This window comes from Oryza glaberrima, chromosome 9 (assembly GCF_000147395.1).
Source record: "Oryza glaberrima chromosome 9, OglaRS2, whole genome shotgun sequence".
Classification (NCBI taxonomy): Eukaryota; Viridiplantae; Streptophyta; class Magnoliopsida; order Poales; family Poaceae; genus Oryza; species Oryza glaberrima.
The window spans coordinates 17,673,449-17,687,143 of NC_068334.1; the positions used below are offsets into that span (position 1 = coordinate 17,673,449).

Genomic DNA, 13,695 nt, shown 5'->3' on the forward strand with positions numbered 1-13,695 from the left:
TGTCACACCACTCCACTTGGTCATAGGCCTAAATATTTAGACTGACTTTAGATGATTATATGAAAGTATGAAATTAATGGTGCATTTGCTAAATTTGTGATGATTTAATACTTATATTGTATGCAAACATTTGTAACTTTGAAATGATGTTGGTTCGAACTGAGCTAGGCTTTTGGCTCGTAGGATAACGAGCCGAGCTGAATTTAGGCCTACGAGCCGTGCATTTGCTAAATTCTGTAGTAGCAACTCATCGAAACGGAAAACACAATTGGTGATATTATAAACTTGAAAAATTGATTTATTTTTAAAAAATGTCGATATAGATGGTTTTGAAAAAAAAACCATTTAGCAATATGGGAAAACATGCTTATAATAAAAGAGTGAATAGCTTCCCTGTAGCACAATCCTCATCAATTTGGAGATTCTGCCCTCCTCATCAACAATCCTCTCTTTCTTTCTCCCCTTTTTCTTTCCCCAACTTGCGGGATCAGTGGTTGGTAACCTTGAGATGCTTGCAGATGTCGAGGTGCTTTCGGAGCAGACGCTCGATGCCGGTAAGGAGGTAGATGACGTTGAGGTACATTCAAGAGGCCATCTCGATGGAGCAGGCGAGCATGTTGCAGTATAAAAATTTATCGTCAGCACCCTTATCGATCCCTTATTGTCGCCATCGCATCCTCGTAAGAGCCCTACCCGGAGAGACGACGAAGCCCTGGAAGCGGCAAGGTTGGAGGACCTCATCCCCTCCCCATCGATACCCTAAGCATCACCATCGGTGTTGAGGGAGATGGGGTGTGGAGCTCTGGGTGGACAACAAGCGGTGGCCGGTGAGGCCAAAACAGCAAGGGTGACAGAGCTTTGGGGATCCTACATCGACTCTGACTTCCCACCTTGCCGCCCCGCCACTGCCGTTATGGAGAAGAGGGATGATAAACGGAGGAGGTAGAGGTAGCTACACGAAGAGGAGGTAGGCAAGTGGTGGCCCTCCATGAGGCAGAGAGGAAGGGTGTGGAAGTGAGGGAGATGGCATCAGTGCTGGGCTCATCAACCTCGTCTCCACCGCTTGTCGGGTTCCTGCTGTTATCTGCAAAAGAAAGAAGAAAGAGAAGAATAAGAGTGGGCTATGACAAGTGGGCACCATAGTTGTTTACTTTCTTTTGTACCACTTACACTTGAATCCTCTATCTATTTTTGGTTCATCTTATGACTAGACTGCCATTAGATGCCAAATCACTGAAAACTATCCTCAAAACAGTCAAGGGGGTTATTTTAAAATATTTTAATAATTAAAGTGGTAGATAACTAGATATACCAAGTTTTGCACTTGAAAGGTACTCCTATATGAGAACTCACATTAGACTTTTCCCCCGCCGAACAAAATCGAGCCTCTTCTCTTCTCGGGCCACCAAAGACCAAACAAAGCTGGGCCTCCGTGTGGGCCTCCTCGGAATAGGATCGCTACCATATCCGAAGGGTCCACCTGAACCGTCCGATCTACCATGCGCGGTGGATATCGATTAGGCGTCGTCTCATCGTCTTCCTCCTCGCGTGCGGCGGCGGCGGCGGCGGCGCGCCAGTGGCCGTGACTGACTCTGCGCCGGCGGCGGCAGCGGCGGCGTTCACCGGCGAATCCCCTCGCGGGAACGGAGGTCTAAAGCCTCTCCCGCCACCACTATCCCTTCCTCTTCGGCTCACGCTCCCGTCCCCAATAACCTCCGCTTTCGTCAGCTCCATTCTTGCAGGCGTCTCTCCTCGGCTCCGCTCGCTTCGGACAGTCCGAAGGCTAAGGTGCGGATTTTACTTCATTATCCTCTGCAATTTGTGACTAATTTGAGTTACTACTATCTTCCAATTTATCTGCTCTCCCGGGTGAGGGGAATGGTTTGGGTGCATTGGCACTTGCTGAATTCAATTGTGCATATAATGCATTATTTTCCACCAGCTTAGGGTTGTAGTCTTGTGAATTCGGGCATGGGAATGGCCTGGTAGCACGAAATCTCGGCTTCGCGGCCAAGACAGGAACTTAAATAATCTTAATGAGAATAGTTTTCTAGTGATTCGCTGCTGCCCATGCCCTCGAATGCTCGGGATTTGGGAGGGCAATTTCTCCCTGTAGCACATCCTGAGAAGTTCACGAGGATAATATGGATTCTCTACGCAAGTGTGACAAAGAAAAGGAGGACAAATTGCTTTTGTTCTAGCAAGTGTGCGCTTATGATTTAGCATGCCCATCCTTCCCATTGTTTTGTCGAATCTCAGCAGAAAGTGGTCGATTGCTAGAGGTTGGAGACATTCAGTCTTTTATGCTCACTAATAACTGTCTGCCACACATTTATTTCCTGGATATGTCAACGATGAAACTATTTTTTGTGCTGAAAAATAATTTAATCCTCTTCAATTGATACTAATGTTGACATCAATCATATCTATCATAGGTCCGTTGTGTTATGGTGGATCTTCTACTTCATTGTGGTGGTGGCTTGCTTTATTTGATTTTCGTAAGAATTATCTCATGTTCCACTAATTCTTAATTTTGGTCATCGAAACATGTTTTTCAGCTTATACTTGGTGGCGTGGTGCTGCCTGAAGCAGATGTCTATCTACACACCTACTGTCTGTTTACAACGCTGTACTTATAGCTTGTATTCTCAGTCTTGTCAGTTACAAGGAGGGCTGACACAGGGCATGGCATTATGGAAGTATTCTCGTTCACAAGCAGTCGGTTATCATGTAAAGACCAGATTAGTTGGTTTGCCTCCTAAGATGAACATAAAATCACCGCGAACATGTTTTGCTAGTTCGGGGAAACAGTTGTGTGGAAGACGACCTGCGAGGGATAATATCCTAAAGCTAAAGCTTGATGAGCCCTCACGCCAGAAGTTGTATAGTATTCTCTGGGATTCAAGAAGCATAGGACACAAAGTTGGAGCTACAGGCACTGGACTTTTCCTAAGTTTTGCAGTTCCTGCGAAGGCAAATGCTGAGGGTCCTGTGGACAATAATACTGATAGCCCCCAAACTACTGAATCGTCCACTAGTTATGCTCATGGGAAAAAAGTTTGCACGGATTATTCTGTTACTGGTGAGACAGTGTGCGTGTTTTTCTAATTACTATACAATATGCATTTGGTTAAAGCATGCATCGTCTGCTCACTTGTTTGATTCACATGGTAACCCTCAGGCATTCCTGGAGATGGAAGGTGCTTGTTCCGATCTGTGGCTCATGGTGCATGTATTAGGTCAGGTAAGCGACCTGATGATGATCTCCAGAGAAAGATGGCTGATGACTTAAGAGCAATGGTATGCTTGTAATGTTCTGCTGATGTACTACTGTTGATCCATTCTGTTCTTAGATACTAAATGTTGCTCTGGAAGCAACGCAACCATTTCTGGTGAATTTATCATGTAAAAGATCTATTTAAATGGTGTCACTGTTAGGTCGCCGATGAATTTATCAAGAGACGGGCAGAGACTGAATGGTTAGTTCTACCTGTCCTCATTATTCTGTTAGTTACTCTGCATCTAAATATTGTTGAGTTACGCATTCTTATGCTTCGCTATGACATTAATTCACAGGTTTGTTGAGGGGGACTTCGATGCATATGTCTCTCGGATTAGGAAGCCACATGTGTGGGGAGGTGAACCAGAACTGTTAATGGCTTCGCATGTTCTTCGGTGAGAATTAGCCATGATGTTTGGAGTTATTTTACTCTCACCATTTCAAATGCAGTATACATTTGTGCAGTAACCTGTTAGAATACTTATGCCCTCTTGGTCATATTTATATAGGGTTGATGGTTAGTTGGTTTGCTTTTAATCCATTTTAGGATTCCTGGGATAAGTTTGTCCACTTATACTGTCATGTTAAGCATCTTCCTTTTTTTTTTTTGCGGGGATCTTCCTTTTTTTTTTCAAAACACAACTCCCAAAAGTCATTAATATTCCATTTTGTTAGGCTTTGACCAAAGTTTATTAATGTAGCTCAACAGCAATAGTGGATAGTTTCATATATGTGTAGTCTTGTTGTATTGTCCTTCTGAAAACGGGAAGTAACAAAAGCTCTAATATGCCGTTACCAATGTGGCCAGGATGCCAATTACTGTGTACATGCATGATAAGGAAGCTGGTGGTTTAATAGCAATTGCAGAATATGGTCAGGAGTACGGGAAAGAAGATCCAATTCAAGTTCTTTTTCATGGTTTTGGCCATTATGACGCTCTACAGATACCAGGAAAGGGTGGTCCAAGGTCAAGGCTGTAACATTTGGAGCTCAGATTCCAAACAGTAAGTTTTGAACCAACCTTTGTTTCCCTTTCTTTTCCCAGTACGCTTGCTGTCCAAATGTAACCAGAATCTACCTTCAACAAATTTAAAATGCTGCGATGTTCCAAGTTCCAACCGCTGAATCCATCTCTTCTTCTATTTTGGTTGCACTAGCCTCCCTTGTAGTACATGTCAAAAAGAAACTTGCATGTATGCACCCTGGCTGGCTGCAAGCAGCTGAGTTTGCTTACCCTGCAAACCTCTCTGCCGCGTGAGCCGGCCGGTGGCCACAAGGCGACGCCGTCTTTGGTCAAGGCTGTGAGGTATCCGGCCACCGGCCTACCCACCTGAGCCGCGGTCGTCGTCGTCGTCGTCGTCGTGGTGGTGGTGGTTGGCTTGCACTGGTGCTAGAATGCTAGATCCTATAGCCTCATGCTGTTGTGTCAACCGGGAGGGAAGCTTAGCGCTGGCTGGCGATCTCAATCTTGCGCCATGCTTGCCTGCCCGGGCCGGTGTTTCCCCGTACGGCTCCGGCTTCACTTCCCTCACATCTATGCAGTACGGGGGCCCTGCAGTTACGTGGGCAGCTACCACCTCTTGTGCATTGAAAGGCCAATAAAAACTGGACTTGGCATCTGCTACTCAGGTCTGGGCTGGTTGTCTAACTCTCATGTGTTTATGTGGGCATTCAGTTCAGATCAGAGATCAGATTGAGTCCTCCCTGTCCCCCAAAGAAGTAGAGGGCTTTCACCTAACTAAATTTGTGCAAGAGCCATGCACTAGCGTCCAAGTAATTAAGAGAGAAAAAATGGTTATTTGAGTGTAAAAAAATAGATTATACTCCCACTGTTCCATAATGTAAAATGTTTTGGTTTGTCCAAAGTCAAACTTCAAGTATGACAAAGTTTATAGAAAAAAAAATAGCAACATTTCCAACACGAAACATATGTCTTTTAAAAATATATATTAAAATGTTGATTTAATAAAACTAATTTAGTACTGAAAATGTTGTTATGTTTTATTATAAAGTTAATTAAAGTTAGATAAGTTTGACTTCGAACAAAACTAGAACATCCATTATGGAGCGAAGGGAGTATTATCTAAGGTGGGTGTTAGAATCTGGTACCGGGTTGTGAAAATATTATTATTTGGACAGCAAAATATTGAGACCACCACACTAACTAATTAAATTCCTTTTGCAAAATAAATATCCATGCAACCTTTACACATAATTCCGTTATCTTTGTCTTTTCATCCTTTCATGCTCCTGTAGTGATACGCCCTGACCAAAGGTGCCAATAATGTGAAGCTTATCCCAATGAAAGAATAATGTGACGTGATTTTAGCTACCGAGAGGAATAGTGTTCCTGCACCACGATCACTTTGGTAATTGGCTGCTGAGAGTACCTTCCTTTGGACCTTTCTAAGACATAAAAATTTGCAATTGCTGTCAGGATTCAGGAGATTATTCTCAGGGGAATATATCACAGAACATTAGTACATAAATGGTATAGACTGCTTCAGATAATAATGCATAGATCCTTCTGTATATTCGAACAAAATGTGAGCATTATTGAGGAATTTCCACCGGTAGGAATAATGGGAACATTAGGTTCCAGAAACGGCCAAGTTCTCGTGAAGATCATGAAGCGCTCATGGCGACACATACATTTCACAAATCCTTTGGCACTAATCTGCAGATGGTATATTGGTATTATCCACTGTTCTTGCAGATAACTTCAGAAGATTTTTCTTGCTTGCAACACCTTCATCCATTCATCCATGGTGAGGTCGTTCTCGTTTGATCAAAGATACCTTATGCCATCAAGAGATCCTTATCACGATAATTATGCCATTTTATGTACAAACGCACATACACTCCATGACTCCATGCATTGGGGGACCTTTTACTGCCGTTGGATTCTCGAGGAATAGCATCCTCGGATATGGTTCATCACTTTATCAATATTAGAGCACACGATTCTTGATACGCCTATTCTCGAGAATAGATTCATAAAGAGAATTATTGTTTAGTACATGCCCATAATAATACATTTTCTAAATATATTACAAGTGCGGGCATTCATATATACGCGAGCGCACTTACCCTTGAATACATCTTTCCATATCCTTATGAGCACCTTTGAAGATTGGATTTATCGAACAAACAAATATGTCAACGTTAGTTCATGGATGATACAAGGGTCTTCGATCTTAGCTTGGCAACATCCGAATACAATTTCTACCAATGTAAAATTTACATGAAGCTTTCTAACTGCTACAAGAAAGTGCATCTAAAAAAAAATCCTTCAAGAAAGTGGAAACAGAGTAAAAAAGTATATGATCTACAGCGAACTAAAAATAAACATGGCAACTTTTTCCAAAACAGGCTGTATAATATAGGATGAACATATACCGACTTCAAACATGCATATTACCTTATCTTGCATGCCAAATTGAACTTATTCCATTCATATTTGACATATCTCAAAAACACATGCTGCTGACACTTGCTACATGGGAATGTGTTAACACGCCAGGTTTTATATGCCAAGACGGATGGGAATAATCACCGACTTAAAAAAAAAAAGAGAACAGGAATCAAGTCACAATATATGATGTACTATGGAGAGAGAGAGAGAGAGAGCACGCTAAAAAGAGCCCCCATTTTCACTATAGAAGCATAAAAACATCATATGTTACTTGACAAAAATCAGAGAGACATACACACGTTGGCCGTGGTAAATCTAGTAATGATGTAGATTGATCAATAATGTTGTATAGAAAATAAATTGTGTATATAAAGAGAGTAAGGGTTACGCATCAAATCTATTTCTACTTTTAAAATCTAACTCTGTATAAAACTGCATAAGAAATACTAGTGTAGCATTACGTCCTATTATTATCTATCCCTATTGTTTGTTTTTACTTATCCGTACCAATCAAAATTTATATTTTAAGTTGTCTTTTTATATTTTTTTATCATAATTTTTTCAGCATTTGCTTTTAAATTGTGAAGAACACACATATATAAAAATTTTACCTATAATTAATTTATATGTCTAATAAGCATTTTAGTTTATAATCAACTATGAACGAAATGTTGGAACTGATTGTGTCATCATCCAAGTGGCAGGGTCAACCTCTTGATGAAGACCCTCCTGGCCAGGGCTGGAGGACTAGTGGCTGCTTCTTGGCTGCCCAGCCGGTGTCAAACCCAACCGTATCACCTCCTATTCCCACCTTTTTTAGGACTTTATGCCGTGAGAGACCACCCTCCCAAACTCTCCGAAGTGTGGCCATGTTTTTGTCTCTTGTTGGCTCACCAACAAAAGCAGAGGGAGCCACACTGCCTGCCTTTCTTTTTTCCTTGCTCACCTTTTTCCTGCCTCTCATTTCTGCATGGATAATGGAACAGTAAAACACAAGCTTAGCACAAAGTAGGAGAGAAGATTGGTTATAGAGAGATTGAGAGAGAGAGGGATAGAACATTTAGCATTGCAGACACATGTGGAGCCACATGGTTCACAAGATCTTGTGAGTTGGGTGAAAAGGATGGCATTTTCCTTTGATTCCTTCAGATGGAATCAAATGGGGAGAAGAGTTTGATTAATCGCACCGAGGGAGATGGCAGCAGGGCAGGAGTAGTTGATTACTTGATTGCAGTGTCATCAACTCATTATGATCAATATACTATTAGTTAAGCCAGATCCAGCCTCTTTTGTAGTACAGGGTAGGACCAAGATTGTTATGGATTAAGAATTAATGAGGCTACAAGTACATCCAAGTCGCCCTTGATAAGATGACAGCATCTCTAAACAAGTACTAGCACTACTCTAGTCTTAGCTTGCTTAGAACCAGTTCTTTCCAGGCTATGTAAATGAAAATATGCGTACCACTGTTCTCAAACTATTTTTTTAATAAAACTCTCTACATCAATATTTGCTTAGACAATTTGTTCATGATATATATAATATTTAATTCATCACTATAAACAAATTGTCCAAAATATATCAATCATCCAATAAAGAAAATAATCTTAATTACCTTAAGCCCCACAGATATTCTTGAAAATCCACACGAAATTGCTGTGAACTTCATATGCTCTTCCAAAGCAACGAGGAGTACAGCAGCCAAATATGGACCTAATATCAAGACAAAAGTATCCCCAGGAAACAGCTTGTGATGGGCTGATGGTCTCCACTGCATCATCAGTAGTATAATTCAGTATTGCTTCTGTCATGTCCTGCAGATATTGCTGCTCTCACATTGGCCATTTTGTTTGCTCAAACTTATGAACATCCATTCTCTCAAGACAAAATGTTAGTAAAATGAGGGAAAAAAATATTTCCCCCCTCTTGTGGAAACTGGAAAGTAGCATGCTTTCCATTGACCAGTGGTGATTGAGCATATGCTGAACTGAAGAGTGGATGCACAGCATAGCTTGACAGTGACTTAACTGAATAATTAAACAAATCGTAAACACTATGTTGTCACTTTGGGCTCTTAAAAAATCTTAATTAAGCATGCAATTTTTTGTAAGGTGTCAGTCAGTGCAGCGAGGTGCAGCTGCTACAAGCAGGCAACAGCACTGTATCTTTGCCTGCACACATGTGCACCCCTCGTGAACGTGATTTTATTTTTGCCTTTTCCCCATTTCTTGCATCTTCTCCCTTTACCATATTTAGGACTTTTTTTTAATAAAAAAAGGTAGTATTTTTGACATGAGAGGGTCGTGGCTACGGTGGGTCCACGTATTCAACCTTGCTGGGCCGGGTCGGTGAAAATGTCGTTGGGCCGAATCCACTCTGCTCTTGTGTTGTGCTCCCTCTGTATTTTTTTTACATTAAAATTGGAGTAGAAATGAAACAGATAAAAAAAGATAAATGTTGCAAATATATGTCTGTACAACTTTCTTTACATAAATTTCTTTAAAAAAACTATTTTAAATCAAAATTTTAACTTTAATTTACTCACGTGTACTCTCGAATAATTATCATAAATAATTCAGCTATTTAATCTTTAAATCATTATATGTGCCACTGGTTTTCCTTCTTTAGAGTATGTATATTGGAACGTATTCAAGGGGTGTGAGTGTGATTGTGATGTTGCATGGTTAGTGTTGTGTGTGCGTTTGCGTGAACCATGTAATCTCAGAAAATCATTCTATGCAAAAGGATAGTTTACATGTATTTCGTCCTTTCTTCAAACGTGTGTTACAGGCTTGCACTGAGGGTGCATGCGTCTTTTAAGTGAGTAATTAGGAGAGAAAAAAAAGAACGATCGATTTTTTTTTAGAATAAGAACGATCGAATTTTGGGGTGTTAGTGTTAATAATCCACATTCCACAAGAGGTGTAGGAGTAAAGCAGTGAAGTAGGCCGGTGGCTGTAGCTAAGGCAAAAGCTAGCAGCAGCACCCGCAGCCGCCGCCGACGTCGCCGTCGTCGTCGTCGTCGACGACGACGAGCTGACCCGGCCACGAGGGCACGCACGCCTCGATCCCCTCCCCTTGCTTCCAGTAACTTCCACCGCTATAAATACCACTCTCCGCTCTCACTCCCACATCTTCCTCCCCAATCACCTCCTCCCTACCTCTCGCCATTATTAAATCCTCTCCTCTCTTCTCCACATCCACAAGAAATTTCGTAGCGGAATCGCGAGCCCTCGTCTCGATCGTAGCTTGAGCTTGAGCTGAGTTGCTGGTTTGGTGTGTGGAGAGATCAGTGGGGTGGGTGGGGGTGGGTGATGTACGGCGCGCCGGTGTCCAAGGACCTGAGCCTGCAGCCAGCCGGGGTGCGGACGCCGCCGCAGATGAGCTCGCCGGGGTTGCTGCGGTACAGGTCAGCGCCGAGCACGCTGCTCGGGGAGGTCTGCGGCGACTTCGTCCTCCCCGGTGGTGGTGGTGGTGGGCAGCTGCAGCTGCAGCAGCAGCGGCCGGGGAGCCCGGACCACGCCGCGGACACCGTCCTCGCGCGCTTCCTCGCCGGCCATGGCGGCCACGACAACAAGCCTCCCCGCCCCGCCGCCCACTTCGCCCCACCGGAAGACTCCATGGCCTCGCATCAGCAGCAGCTCATGTACCAGTCGCATCAGCAGCAGCAGCAGATGGCTTCCGCCATGGAGGGACTCTACCGCACCGTCAGCTCCGGCGGCACGGAGTCCACCGCCGCCGCCGCTGGCAACAGCCTCCTCCGGCAGAGCAGCTCCCCCGCCGGCTTCCTCAACCATCTTACCATGGACAACGGTTGGTGCACCTCCCTCTCCACTCCACCTTGATCTTGCAAGAAGTAGTAGCAATCATGAGGTGGCTGCTAGCCTTTCCATTTCTGGAATTCGAGAGGCGCCATTAATATCCTTACCAATTATAGGATACGGGAATATGCTAAGAGCGGGCATGGGCGGCGGCGGCGGTGGCGGCGACCCGCGGCTCAAGGGGCAGCTCAGCTTCTCGTCGCGGCAGGGGTCGGTGATGTCCCAGATCTCGGAGATGGGCAGCGAGGACGAGGAGCTCGCCGGCGGCGGCGGCAGCCCGGAGGCTGGCAGCAACGGCGGTGGCGCCGCACGCGGCGGCTACGGCGGCGGGTACGCGATGGGGTCCTCCGCCTGGGAGGAGCCCTCGCCGCCGGCGACGTCGCTCCTCCCGGACAGCAGCCTCCCGTCCAAGCGCCCCCGCGACGACCTGCCGCGGCAGCTCAGCCTCCCGGCGGCGTCCAAGAACAGCAGCAAGCCCCCCTCCTCCGCCTCCGCCGCCGCGTCGCCGGAGATGGCCGCCATCGAGAAGTTCCTCCAGTTCCAGGACGCCGTCCCCTGCAAGATCCGCGCCAAGCGCGGCTGCGCCACCCACCCCCGCAGCATCGCCGAGCGGGTCAGTACCGTACCTTACACACGCGCACACCTCTCGCCGACACGCGCACGCCATGGCATGGCGTGGCGTGGCGTGGCGTGGCACGCGATCCATTTCCTTCGATTCCTGAGCTGAAAATCGTCTCCCGCTTGCAGGTGAGGAGGACGCGGATCAGCGAGCGGATACGGAAGCTGCAGGAGCTCGTCCCCAACATGGAAAAGGTGAGGGGGATCTCATCGGTCGAACACCTTGTGTGCTATACTCCATGATTGGTTTTTTCCCCTGTTTGGGTTCATTTTGGCTGCTGCTGCTGCCATGGAAGGACCACGACTCTGATCCGCTGTGAAAAAAAATTACTAACACTGTACTCCAGTGTGAGCTACTACTACTAGTACTAGCTGATGAGCTGACCGTTTGTGAATTTGGGTTTTGGTTTTACTTGCAGCAAACCAACACTGCTGACATGTTGGATCTTGCCGTGGACTACATCAAGGAGCTCCAGAAGCAGGTCAAGGTAATATATATGAGTCTGAAACTCCCAATTTTGTTTGATCAAAATTCAGAACTGCGACTTGCCTAATTGTCCCGGGATATATAGGTGATGTTTAGATCAAGTTGTTACCCTCCAGATGAGGGCAGGGGTAACTGTAATTAGCTAGTAGGAGTAGTAGTAGTGGCTAGCTGGGCACATCCAGATTGCATCGATCTCCTAGTTACTCTAGTTAATTAAAAAAATGGCATGTTCTTTTTCTATTGAACACTTTTTAGATGCTCACATGAGGATGAGGTTTGCAGTCGGTCAGTAACCATACATAACTAACCAGCTAGCTAGTCTTGTCTGAGACTGAGACATAATCAATCAAATACTGTAATACTGTATCATCCAAGTTGCTGACGGTGTTCTTGTTCTTGATTCATCTGAAGGTGTTAAACGACAGCCGTTCCAGCTGCACCTGCTCGGCGAGCAAGCAGAAGCACTTCGCCGGCTAAATCAATCAAGTCAATCAATCGCCATGACCGGTGCAGCAGTGCGCAACACACGAACGGCCGCAAAAGGCATGCAGCAGAAGCATCTGCACCGGCAGTTTTTCTAAGCTTCGTTTCCTTCTTTGCTGATGAATTCGCTGGTCTATCTGGTAAATTGAACATGAGGGCATTGGATTTTGGAGCAGTGGCATGCATTCTTCAGAGTTCACAAAGATGATGGGTTGGGGTCCCACATGGTAGTGGTAGACTACTGTAGCTGCAAAGCTTGATTAATTAATTAGCCTGTTCTTTTGATAATGAAGGAGAGGAGAGTAACTCACAAGTGTATAGATGGTTGTCTCATCTCTGTTTGTCATAGTACACACCAAGTGCAAGTTGCAGCTGTGTCTGCTTGCAAGAATGCATGCCCATGTACATTGCATCCCCCTTTGCTTGACAAATGACACATCCAGACAGCCTCCATATCCTGTTTCCTCTCGTTGCTACACCCTGTTTTTGTGAAGTACATGCATCGCAACAATGTTCACGAATAATCCTGGTCACTGTTTTGAGCAGTCCCATAGCTCTTTTTATTTGGATTATGTAAGTACGTATTCATAGAATCTATATGTTGAAATCTCAGCTATTTTTAGTTCGCTTTGTAAATTCTACAAGTATAGTTTCTCGTAATCTGGGTAATAGAATCCGGATCGTTAGGGAGAAACTATGGCTTTGCAAAAGCTTTCATAACATGATCTAAGTCTAATGTTCTTTTTTTTCAGATTTTTATCACAAAATATTTTCTCAACGTTGGTAAAAATATGATTTATAAAAAAAAAAAATCCATCCACCGTGTTGTTCTAGTAAAGTTTATTTTAAAAAATTAATCTATCGTGCCATTATTAAGTATACAGTACCACCGCCGTTCCAAAACACATCCATCCTAAAACATAAAACATAAGAATTTAGGATATTTTTTTTTTAGTAATACGATCTGGTAAGAAATATCGCATACAATTATAGCTTCTATCTAGGAGTTTTTTAATATATGGTGTCGTTAACTTTTTTAAGATACGTTTAATCATTTGTTCCATTTTTAAAAAATGTAATTATCATTTTTTATTGTGATTATATTAATCATCAAATGTTCTTTAAGCATAACTTAATTTTTTTTTATATTTACACAAAATTTTAAATAATATAAGTGGCCAAACACTTTTTTTTAAAAAAACAATGACGTTATATATTAAAAACAGAGCGAGTCTGTCTTAACAATCTGTACCAAAATCTGTTCCAAACAGAGGCTGAATAGTTTCAGGTTCAGCGAACGGTGGTGCATGCGTTGAAGCTGTTTGGCGAATTCCTGTCCCTCTCGTCGCTGTCGATCTCAACTCCTCTAACCTGGCTCCTGGCATCTGTATCCGGTGGTGTACGACGTGCTCATCTATCCGGCCACCGGGGTCGCCTCCGAAACCACGGGCGGTAGCAGCAGCCTTTGCCGGCCAGGTCGGCTCGCCGGTTTTCGCCGGCGATCGATCGACGTCGGCTGGTTGCGTCGACGGTATGAATGCGTGGGCAGCACGATCGGGCGAGTGAGTGACTGACGGGGGATCTGAGAGAC

At 44.2% G+C, this 13,695-nt stretch overlaps 2 protein-coding genes across 6 annotated transcripts; both read left to right on the plus strand.

The window, feature by feature from the left end:
* Positions 1-1,500: 1,500 nt before the first annotated feature.
* On the plus strand, positions 1,501-8,164 carry LOC127783520 (OVARIAN TUMOR DOMAIN-containing deubiquitinating enzyme 4-like). Of its 5 annotated transcripts, none has more exons than XM_052310711.1 (7): positions 1,501-1,788; positions 2,559-3,082; positions 3,182-3,300; positions 3,439-3,479; positions 3,577-3,675; positions 4,089-4,284; positions 7,394-8,164. In XM_052310711.1, exons 2-6 carry the CDS (start codon positions 2,593-2,595, stop codon positions 4,258-4,260), a joined length of 921 nt encoding a protein of 306 aa, XP_052166671.1. In that variant the 5' UTR covers positions 1,501-1,788; positions 2,559-2,592; the 3' UTR covers positions 4,261-4,284; positions 7,394-8,164. The 5 variants fall into 5 exon arrangements, with proteins under 5 accessions (XP_052166671.1, XP_052166670.1, XP_052166669.1 ...); XM_052310710.1 differs by having other exon boundaries at positions 7,400-8,164; XM_052310709.1 differs by lacking the exon at positions 7,394-8,164 and adding an exon at positions 5,537-5,692.
* A 1,451-nt stretch (positions 8,165-9,615) lies between these two features.
* LOC127783557 (transcription factor bHLH130-like) lies at positions 9,616-12,628 on the plus strand. The gene is made up of 5 exons (XM_052310749.1): positions 9,616-10,508; positions 10,633-11,129; positions 11,264-11,329; positions 11,554-11,622; positions 12,033-12,628. Exons 1-5 carry the CDS (start codon positions 10,010-10,012, stop codon positions 12,096-12,098), a joined length of 1,197 nt encoding a protein of 398 aa, XP_052166709.1. The 5' UTR covers positions 9,616-10,009; the 3' UTR covers positions 12,099-12,628.
* The last annotated feature ends 1,067 nt before the right edge of the window (positions 12,629-13,695 follow it).